This window comes from Acanthisitta chloris, unplaced genomic scaffold (genome assembly GCF_000695815.1).
Source record: "Acanthisitta chloris isolate BGI_N310 unplaced genomic scaffold, ASM69581v1 scaffold19326, whole genome shotgun sequence".
Classification (NCBI taxonomy): domain Eukaryota; kingdom Metazoa; phylum Chordata; class Aves; order Passeriformes; family Acanthisittidae; genus Acanthisitta; species Acanthisitta chloris.
In genome coordinates, this window is record NW_008678990.1 from 12,672 (window position 1) to 23,117 (window position 10,446).

The 10,446-nt window shown below is 51.6% G+C and overlaps 1 protein-coding gene across 1 annotated transcript in view; it reads right to left on the reverse strand.

Annotated features, from left to right (window-relative positions):
- Positions 1-10,446, reverse strand: part of TRIM9 (tripartite motif containing 9) — a gene marked incomplete at its 5' end in the record, with an annotated part of 30,618 nt that overhangs the window by 11,634 nt on the left and 8,538 nt on the right. Inside the window, 5 exons of the mRNA XM_009077127.1 lie at positions 1,379-1,452; positions 2,205-2,392; positions 4,628-4,785; positions 7,087-7,240; positions 7,954-8,064. Coding sequence (XP_009075375.1) covers positions 1,379-1,452; positions 2,205-2,392; positions 4,628-4,785; positions 7,087-7,240; positions 7,954-8,064 — 685 coding nt within the window. The remainder of the gene's footprint in view (positions 1-1,378; positions 1,453-2,204; positions 2,393-4,627; positions 4,786-7,086; positions 7,241-7,953; positions 8,065-10,446) is intronic.

Below are 10,446 nucleotides of genomic sequence, written 5' to 3' on the forward strand. Positions count from 1 at the left end.
CCTCTTCTCATCCCTGTTCTCTTCAAATGCTGAGACCCTGCAGGACATTTTGCTCCCTGCTAGCCTCTACAGCCCATTTCACTGCTAACTGAAGGCAAAGAAAGACTTCAGTTCACTTCCACAGGCTGCAGAGGATTTCCTGGGCCAGGACCAGAACTAGCTATTAAATAACACCCTCTAAGCAGAATTTCTGATAACCACTTAGAGCAGGACAGCCACATTCCACAAGATGTTCTCCTCACATTGAGCCCACCTCTCCTTTTATCCCCTCTTCCCACACGAGCACTTTGCGGGAAGCTACAGAGCTCAGCTGAAGGGGAAAGCTAAGCCTACTTCAGACAAAATAGCATTTAAAGGGCCAATGCTGCTGTAAAGGCCAGAAATAAAAGCCTACCCAAGAGCTGGGATGTGCAAGGCAGCTCTATTCAGCAGCTCACTCGGATATCCGGAAGCTGCACACAGATGTAATTTATTTCCCTCTGAATCCCAAAAGCTCAGATGGCTCTAAGAGCACAAAATGCTCCAGGCCCATTTGACTTTTCCTCCCTCTTTCTCTCCTGCTGGAATAACAAATGCAAAAGCTCATTCAAGTGAAAAGGCTGAATGCAGCAAACTTTCATCTGCTGCTCCAAAGAGTGGAACTTCTCTTTGTGGTGGCACAGACCAAGCACCAGTTCCAAGCACAGCACTGCTGGGGCTATGAACAGTTATTTTCTCCTAGATTCCTTCATATTTTGGAGCTGAGAAGAAATCAGAGCTGGGAAGATCATAGTAAGGGCACTGCAAACTCCTGGCTGGGACAACTTAAAGCCCAATTGGTTTGGATTAGGAAATTATGTCTCAAATGTGGCTTATGAAACAAAAAGGTGATGAGAAGCCAAAGCTCTGCTGTCTCCTGCCAAGGCTGGTGAAGCTGAGCAGTGAAGTGGGTGAGACCTGTTGACCTTCAGGTTTTGGAAGCAGTCCTGACCACCCTGGACTCCCAGCTATCCCATCCCTGGATCTCCAGAGGAACTCTGCAGCTTGCTTGATGCTGCTGCTCAGCTTTGCAAACATACACACTGATGTGTCTCTGACAGATGTGCCTAGACCTCTGTGCCTGTGATTTGAGTTTTCTGCCTCGGCTATGAGCAGGTTTGTCAGAGGTTTCCTTTCCACTCTGTCACATGTGACTCCCATTCCTTGCTGACCTGCCCATGCATCCAAACCTGCTTTGTGCCCTTTCCAAACGGGAATGGTAATCTCCTGCAGATAAGTGCTGGCAAGCAAGTAAGAACACTCTGCACAGCATTGTTTTGCCTTCTATTTTTCAGCAGAAACCCCTTTTTTCTCCTTGCTCAACACCACCAGAGATGCCCTGTGGCAAGAAGGCTCTCACCCTCCTTCCACTCCTCCAGCAGTCCCACGAGCTGTGTGTGCTCCCTTCTGCCCCAGCTGCCAGTCAGCTGGATGCTGCCACAGAACAAACCCCTCACACAGCTTGGAAAAGAGAGATTTTAGTCTGGGAGTAAGGAAAAGGGATTCCACCAAGCGTGGAACACTCCCAAGGAAGGGTTTTGTGCCTGCCAGTGAGGCTGTGGGGCAGCAGACATGCTGGTGGGGGCTGATCCCTTCTTCCACAGCTGCAGCCTTACCACTCTCCACCTGCATGTCAGGAATAAGCCAATTTTCCACAATGGATTAAGTGCCTGGTGTGACAAATGTACTTAAAGCCAGGCAGGGAGACTACTGTGCGACCTGCAAGGGAGTGTTTAATATGCTGAGTGAGTGCCTGCTGGTGTGGGGGTGATGCAGATGATGCCAGCAGGGCTGGCTGTGTCCCCCTGTGTGTACAAGGACACCCACATGGCTCAATGGTCCCTCTGCTCTCTGTCCTGCGTTTCCAGAGGCTGAATCCTGTGGTTATGGCATTGTGCAGCCATGCACAGCCCTTAGTGTCTCAGGAGCAATGTTGACAGTGTTTTAAAGAGGATGAAGGAAAAGTTTCCCTTTGTGTCATATAAACTCTGCTGCCACCAAATCTTAAATACCTTTCACTGTACCTCCCCAAAGAACATCCTCTGCAACAGAGAGACATTTTGTCACTGTTCAAGGCTCCTGACACAACCTTTCCCCTCTCCAGTCAGCGTTGGCTTTCCTGCAGTGACTGCTCAGGCACTGGAGGACCAGCAGAGCTAAGCTGGGGTGAGCTGGAGGGGCCCTACACATGGGTGGGAGCAGTGTCTGAGTGCTGGAGCTGCTGCACTTCCTTACCCTCAGATGTCTGGAGGACCAGGGTCTTGCTGTAGGGGCTGACTCCTGACTTGTTGAAGGCTTTGACACGGGCGCTGTAGGTGCTGTTGAAGTGAAGTCCATCCACTGTGCACATGGTCTCCTTGCCCACATACACCTCCTGCAAAGCAACCACAGTTAGTGCCTGGTGAGTCCCAGGGGTGGGAACAGCTCCCCACGGTTGGGATGCATGGGATTCAGCCATGCTTTGCTACCTAGCTCAGACTTATGAGCACTAGATGGCTAACGCAGAACAAAATGACCGTGTGCTTCACTCCTTGACACTACTTTGGGCTCATCCCCACAGTGTGGGCAGCAAGTGAGGGAGGGATTCTGCCCCTCTGCTCTGCTCAGGTGAGACCTCACCTGCAGTGCTGCCTCAGCTCTGAGGCACCAACATCAGAAGGATGTGGAACTGCTGGAGCAAGTCCAGAGGAGGTCATGGAGATGCTCCAAGGGCTGGAGCACCTCTGCTCTGAACCTAGGCTGGGAGAGCTGAGGGTGTTCAGCTTGGAGAAGAGAAGCTCCAGGGAAACCTCAGAGCCCCTTCCAGTGCCTCAAGGAGCTCCAGCAGAGCTGCAGAGGGACTTGGGACAAGGGATGGAGGGACAGGACACAGGGAATGACTTCCCACTGCCAGAGGGCAGGGAGAGGATGTGGAACTGCTGGAGCAAGTCCAGAGGAGGTCATGGAGATGCTCCAAGGGCTGGAGCACCTCTGCTCTGAACCTAGGCTGGGAGAGCTGAGGGTGTTCAGCCTGGAGAAGAGCAGACTCCAGGGAGACCTCAGAGCTTCTTCCAGTGCCTACAGGGGCTCCAAGAGAGAGGGACTTGGGACAAGAGCCTGGAGTGACAGGACAAGGGGGAATGGCTTCCCACTGCCAGACGGCAGGGCTAGATGGGATATTGGGAAGGAATATTATCAGAGGCAAGCACTGAGCCTTGGTCTCCCCACACCAGCCTCCTTCCTTCTCCAGTTCCCACCCATGTCACCTTTCTTACACCTCAATTCTGCTCTGGCTCCTGCCTGCCTGGGTTTCTTGTGGCTGAATTCAGAATGCAATGGGCTGGTCCCTGCTCCTGGTGGATGTGAGCGCACCAAGGCAATTATCAGTGTGTTGGATCAGGGAAAAATAATATTTTAATTGTGTAATTACAGCAATTGAAAAGCCCTCAGGCCTCAAATACCTCTGCTAGCTGGCAGCTGGCAAACCATGAGGCTTTCATGGCAATTAGCACACCTTGCATGAAATATTTAGCAGCCTAAAAAGATGGAGATTCACAGAATCATAGAATGATTTGGGTTGGAAGGGCCTTAAAGCTCATCTTGTTCCAACTCCCTGCCATGGGCAGGGACACTTTCCACTAGCTCAAATTGCTCCAAGCCCCATCCAACCTGGCCTGGAACACTTCCAGGGATCAAACCACAACTTTCCTAAGACACTGGACAGGTTGCCCAGGGAGACTGTGGCTGCCAAATCCCTGGAAGTTCAGGGCCAGGTTGGATGGGGCTCTGAGCAACCTAGTCTAGTGGAAGGTGCCCCTGCCCATGGCAGGGAGGTTGGAACTAGAAGGTCTTTAACATCCCTTCCAAACCCAAAAAATTCTATGATTCTGTGTTGAGCATAGATATATTGGACATTAAAAAAAAGGAAGAAGATTTTAGACTCAGTAGAAGACTGAAATTTCTACCCTTAATAAAAAACCTGAAATTTTCTGTGTATTTCCAAGTGTAACAGAAGTGGAATGGGAGATGAGCCTCTTCAGATAGATGTTGGCTGCAAGGAAGATGACTATGTGGAAACACCTTGGCAAATGATCATGCAACAGGCAAAACAACATTGGGCCACAAAACCACATGCTGCAGCTCAGAAATAGCTTAAAATAAATTGCGTCTGCAGCACAACAAATTACCTGCACTGGACTCGCTCCAACAGGTTCAAATCCTTCCTGTGCCAAGGATCTCAGAGCTGGACACAATATTCCAGCATGGTACTGCTGCTGACTAAGTTGCTCCAAATTCCATTCAACCTGGCTTTCAAGACTTCCAGGGGTGGGGCAGCCACAGCTTCTCTGGACAACAAGAGCTTCAAATGTGTTCTTTGCATTTGCAAGACACATTGGCCACTGGAAAGGTATTTTCAACCCCTCAAATAACCCTCAAGCCCCCAAAACCCACAGCTTGTCTGCACCATCAGCTTCCATGGTCACCCCAGCAGTGAGCCTCATGTTCCCAGGGAAGCGCAAAAAGTCTTTGTTGAGCTCTTTGGTCACTTCATGGCAGGGAAATAGTGGATGCAAGAGCATCACCTTCCCCCTGGGACTGGCACCATGCTCCCAATGCCCCCAGCACCTACCCTGAACGGGCCGCCATTGCCGTCATCGAGCTCCAGGATGTATCCTTCCACCTGCACTGTGGACAGGGGGGGCTGCTTCCAGGACAAGGTGGCACTGTTGTTGTGGGTGCAGCACTCCTCCAGCTGCAGGATCGGGGGGGCCGGCACTGGGGAGGAAACTAACCACAAATCAGTGTGACCCTGGCTGCTGGCACCACGGGGGAGCAGAGAGGGGGGGGAGGAGGCAGTCACTGCCTGGGTGTGAAGCCAGCGTGGCACAAGCCATGGAACTGTGGTGGCACAGGTGGTCTTGTGTGGTTACTCAAGTGGTCTCCCTCTCTGGAGATCTCTCTTGAGCTGGGAGGAAGCACAAAGGATTGCTCTCCCACCAAGCTCCAAATTCCTCCACCCTTCACCCAGGTGCAGCTGAGGTTTCCCCAGAGCTTTTCTGCTTTATTCCTATTTTCTAATGGATTTTGGTGAAATGTGGCAGCACAACAATAGAATCATGGAATCACCAAGGTTGGAGGAGACCTCTAAGATCAAGTGCAACCATTAACCTGCCATTGTTGTAACCCCTAAACCCTAAACCATATCCTCCAGTGCCCGATCCAGATGCCTCTTAGACACCTCCAGGGTTGGAGACTCCACCAGCTCCCTGGGCAATATTCCAGTGCCTGAATACCTGGTGGTGTACACCTGGTTTAGAGCTGCCTGGACCTTTCATGCAGCCATTCCTAAAGCTGGGACATTCTCCCACAAGCTCTACAGAGCCCTGGGCTTGGCCTTATTTACAACCCAGCAGAAAGTGCTGCTCTGCTTTTCCATCCAATAAATTCACTGCAACAAATACCACCCATGGCTCCTATCAGCTACACAGGGGACAGAAAGGACTGCCAGGGCTTTTTCTGCTGTATTTGGGCATCTACACTTGTGTCACACAGCTCAATCCTGCTTTGAAAAGCATGGAAAGGCAACAGCATGACAGGTGAAGGCAAATGTCCACTGACACATCTCCTCCCAACAGAGCTGCTTGTCCACCATCCTCAGCCTCACTGCCCAAAGTGACAAGAGCCAGTGAAAAAAAACATGGAGAATCCAGACATGTGGAGGAGCCACAGATTCCTGGGAGGGAAAAGATGAACTTGCTGGCAAAGGCTCAGCATTCACCCTCTTTTCCTCCTCACCTGGATCCTCAGGAACCACCAGGCTGGCAATGGGTGTGGGATGCTCTGTACCTATTGCTCTCCCGCCCTTAACTGAGACCTAAGCTATCCCCCAGTGGTCCAACACAGGTTTGGGATCCTAGCCCAACCTTCTGCAAGTCTACAAACCCAACAGCTTCATTTCCACAGTGAGGGTGAGCTGAGAGGAGGAGCAGCAGGGATGACGAGAGGAGAGTGGGCGGCTAAACCAGCAGCAGATTTGCTCTTATTAATTAAAAATAACCCTCTGGGCTAAATTGCAGGGAGGGAGAACAGCAACACACTAATATCTTCATGACTGTTGTGTATTTGCTAACAAGGAATATTCCTGACACTTTAAATTAACAGTGTGGCTAAGGATTAGCAACCAGGAGCAGCCATGCCCCTTCCTCACTGCTGCAAACACCAGCAGGGCCATGACCTGAAGATGCTTATCGTGACAGAGGAAGCATGTGGCCAAAAGCTGTGCTGTGCCTGACCACTCAGACACACTGGTGTGTGCCTCCTGAGCCAGGAATTCCAGCTGTGATGGGAATGAAGAGCCATGCCAGACCCGCAGCTGGTGGCTCTTCCTCCAGGCAGCTTGTTTGCAGCAGCTGAATGTACAGGCCCAGGTTCGATGTCCTCCTGAGCTTCCCTGTGTCACAGCCCATTTGCATCTTCTGTCAGCTTCCCTGGGCTTGCCAAGTCCCAAACTGCTGACAATTTGGGCAGCAGCAACTCTCTGTGAAGCGATGCAAACACGGCGGTGGCTCTCGGTGGCACAGGAGTGAGCACAGAGGAAACAGAGAAGGAGGAAACAAAACTGAAATGAAAGTCTAAACCAACAGTGAGGGGAAGGAGGGAAGACCCCAAGCTAAGTGACATGGCTCTTGGTGCCTAGAGAGGCATCTGGCCCATGACAGGTGCTGCTCAGCACTCAGTGTGTGAGCAGAGTTTTGGGAAGAGCTTTGTGCTGCTCCTGAGACCTTGGTCCCAACCTGCACAGCACCTTCTAACGCACTAATAACTTTCTAATGCACTAAGAGTGCTTTTCCAGGCAAAGTCAAGCTCCTGGCACCCTGCTCTGGCACACAGCTGCCCAGGGATCCAAGACAGGGAAGCAAATGGTTGGTCCAGAGGTGCAAAACACACAGGAATGGGCATAACTCTGAGTCTGGAGTGCTCAGTTCTACTGGGAGAAGATGAGAACCTTCTCTCCTGCTCCTTCCCTGTGATGTAAGTGCTCAGCCTGAGCAGATCCAGGCTTTTGAGAGTCACTGGAGATATCCTTACCTTTCATCTGGACAAAGTCGAGCTGATGGATGGACTGCAACAGAGGAGCATTGTCCAGGTTCAGGTCGAAGTCTGTGGTCATCCGGGGGGTGAGTGTGCCCTTGCCCCACTGATCCTCAGTTAGGTGCACTCTCCTGATCAGAGCATCGGAGATCTGGTGGCAAGGAGAAGCCTCAGCTACCAAGAACCACTGGGACGTGCGTTGTGCCTTGTCCCCACCCTGCTCTCCTCCTTCCCTCTGCTTCCTAGGCTGACTGCTGAAGGTTGGAATGTCACACATGGTCTCACTGACCTTCACCTAGCTGGCAGAGGGAACTCAAGAGCTTTGGGGACTATTTGAAAGGCAGGATCTAAGTACCAAAGGGATCAGACCAGGGATGAATGGTGGGATGCAGTTCTTAAGGGCTGCGTGTTGGTCTCTCAGTGGAGAGCCCTAAGACAGCGTGTTCTCCCTGCTTCAGAGACACCACCCAGTGACTGCTGCAACCCTCTGTTCCTCCAGGCAGAGCAAGAAATAGCCCTGCCCTGTTCTGCTTCAATCCTGCTATAGTCATAGAATCATCAAGGCTGGAAGAGACCTCTAAGATCATCAATCCAACCATTAATCTGTGACTGCTGGAACCCCTAAACCCTAAACCATATCTTCCAGTGCCTGGTCCAGACACCTCTTAAACACTCCTAGGGATGATGACTCCACCACTTCCCTGACCAATATGGAGGTGATGAGAGGTTGACTCTTGATTTTACAGCTGGAAAAGCTGGGGACATCCTCCTTGACGTAACCCCCAACTTTGCTGCATTACCCCTGGCTGTGCGAGGCCTTTCCCACTCCCCTCACAGTCCACACAGGAGTAGCTCCACACTAACCTGCAGGAAACCACTGGGGTCGTTCTCCTTGATGACCTCCAGGCAATATTCCATCAGGCCTGTGGTCTGGCGCAGCTTGACTGTGCAGTGAGAGATCTGGTCTCGCACCACCTGCAGCGGAACAAGGAGAGAAGAGTGGTTTGAGGCTGTGGAGGTTTGGGAGATGGGGATCCAACAGGCTTCAGGGCTGTGTGGGCACAGGGACAGTGTCAGGGCAATGTGAATGGAGAGGCACTCATTAGAACAGAAGGCAGCAGAACTGGCCAAGACTCATACACCGAACTCCAGAGCTTTGAAAACCTGGCGAATGACATACAATCCTAGAATCATTTGGGTTGGAAGGGACCTTAAAGGTCATCTAGTCCCATCCCCTGCCATGGGCAGGCACCCCTTCCACTAGCTCAGGTTGCTCCAAGCCTCATCCAACCTGTCCTGGAACACTTCCAGGGATGAAGAGTCCATAACCTCTCTGGACAACCTGTTCCAACAAGCCTTATTTTGCCTAAAATGATTAACTCATATAAATATTCCAAGCAGTAGGGCAGTTCCATGCCCTGTCCTTAATTAAGCAGCTCCCAAATGACAGCTTATGAGCTCCATGCAAAGAAAATGCCTACTTTCACGGATACACAGCTGCCCTTGGCAGGGAGCTGGGGTGTGGGGTTGGCTCTGGGGCAGCTGCACCCAGCAGCTCTGGGTAAGTACATTGCTGTTTTGGTATTTCCATGAGGAATGAACACACCACCTCCCCCAGCTTCAGTTCTAAGGATGTGTTTGAGATGCTCATCAGCTGAGGCTGCAGAACTGTCTCATTTTCTCCTCTGGCTAGGGATGAGTTCAGAGGGAGAGGAGTGCCAGGGAGAGGAGATAAATAAGTCCTGCTGGCCTTTGGCAGGGCTCCCTATGGCACTCAGTGCTCTGCCCGGGGCTTCCAGGCTGCACAGTAACTCCTTGCACCCTTGGCTGGCTCCCCCAAGGGATCACATTCTAGCATCCCAGCAGAGGAACTCAAGTGTGTGGTTCAGTGGTGCCTGAGGTCTCTGCTGACCTTCCCTGAAGCACAGCAGGGAGGAGAGGGTTCAAGCTTGATACCATGAGGCTGGCTGGTCTTTCATGCTGAACCCTGCAGGTCTGCATTGGTGTCAGCATGACTTCTGCCATAGGAGATTGGCAGAGCAGCTCAAGAAGAGAAATTTTATGCTTAGAGGAATGCGCTCATGGCACATTTTTTATTCCTGGAAGAGCTTTAAAGCTGTGTAAAGTTCTCCAGCAGCACTGAACAAAGCCACACAGCTCTGTGTAGCACAGCTATTCAGGGGGTTACAGACGCTGAAGATGAGCTCTGCATCAGCATCTGCAGCTGCAGTGGGATGGGAAAAGCTGCAATAAGCAGGGAAGAACATTTCTGATGCATAGTGCCTGTGTGCATACTGCTCCACAGGCACAGCAGCTCCTGGATGCACATCCTGGGCTGGGGAGCATCTCCTCCTGAAAGCATCCCTACAGCATCCCTGTCTGAGGGATGGGGAGGTGAAGGGAAGCACGTCAGCCTCCTGTGGTGAATGAAGCTGGGCTTCAGGGGGGAGATGACTGCTGCAGGGCAATCAATCCCATCACGTGTGCTTAATTATAATTTAAACACCTCTAGTTAATCACCTTGCAGGAAGGAAAGAATTGCCAGGCTTGCAGCTTAGAATCACAGAATCACTGAGGGTGGAAAAGCCCTCTAAGATCATCGAATCCAACCAGCACTGCCAAAGCCACCACTAACCATGTCCTCAAGTGCCACATCCACATGGCTTCTAAATCCCTCCAGGGATGTGACTCCACCACTTCCCTGGGCAGCCTGAGCCAATGTCTGACCACACTTTCCATGAAGGAATCTTTCCCTCACATCCAACCTAATCCTCCCCTGGTGTAACTTGAGGCTGTTTCCTCTTGTTCTATCACCTATTACCTGGGAGACCTGGGACAACACATCTGTCTGTGAAATGCCCTTCAACAGTCTTCAAAACAGCTCCAGATCTTTAGGGAGCAGCCACTCTTTGCTGCTTTTAGCAATCCCAGCCTGGCGTTTCCAGGCTGTGGCAGAGGGAGGCTGGAGCAAGCCTGGGTGCTGGGGAGAGTTGTCCTTGTCCTCCCTTGTGCAGGGACACAGGACAAGGCAGCAGAGGGAGCTCCCAGATTGCTCCCCTGGACCAAGACGTGTATGGAGGCTTGTGGAGATGATGGATTGCTCTGACACAGAACTAGTGTGCACCACGACCAGCACACACTGGCTTTGGCCTCAAACACGGTCATTAGAGGGAAGAGTTCATTCAATGCCAGTGTCTAACACTTGAGTGCACTGCAATGGTCTGCAGTGGTGAATTATAGAACCCCAGACTGGTTTGGGTTGGAAGGACCTGAAAGATCATGTAGTTCCACCCCCTGCCATGGGCAGGGACACCTTCCACTAGCCCAGGCTGCTCCAAGCCCCATCCAACCTGGCCT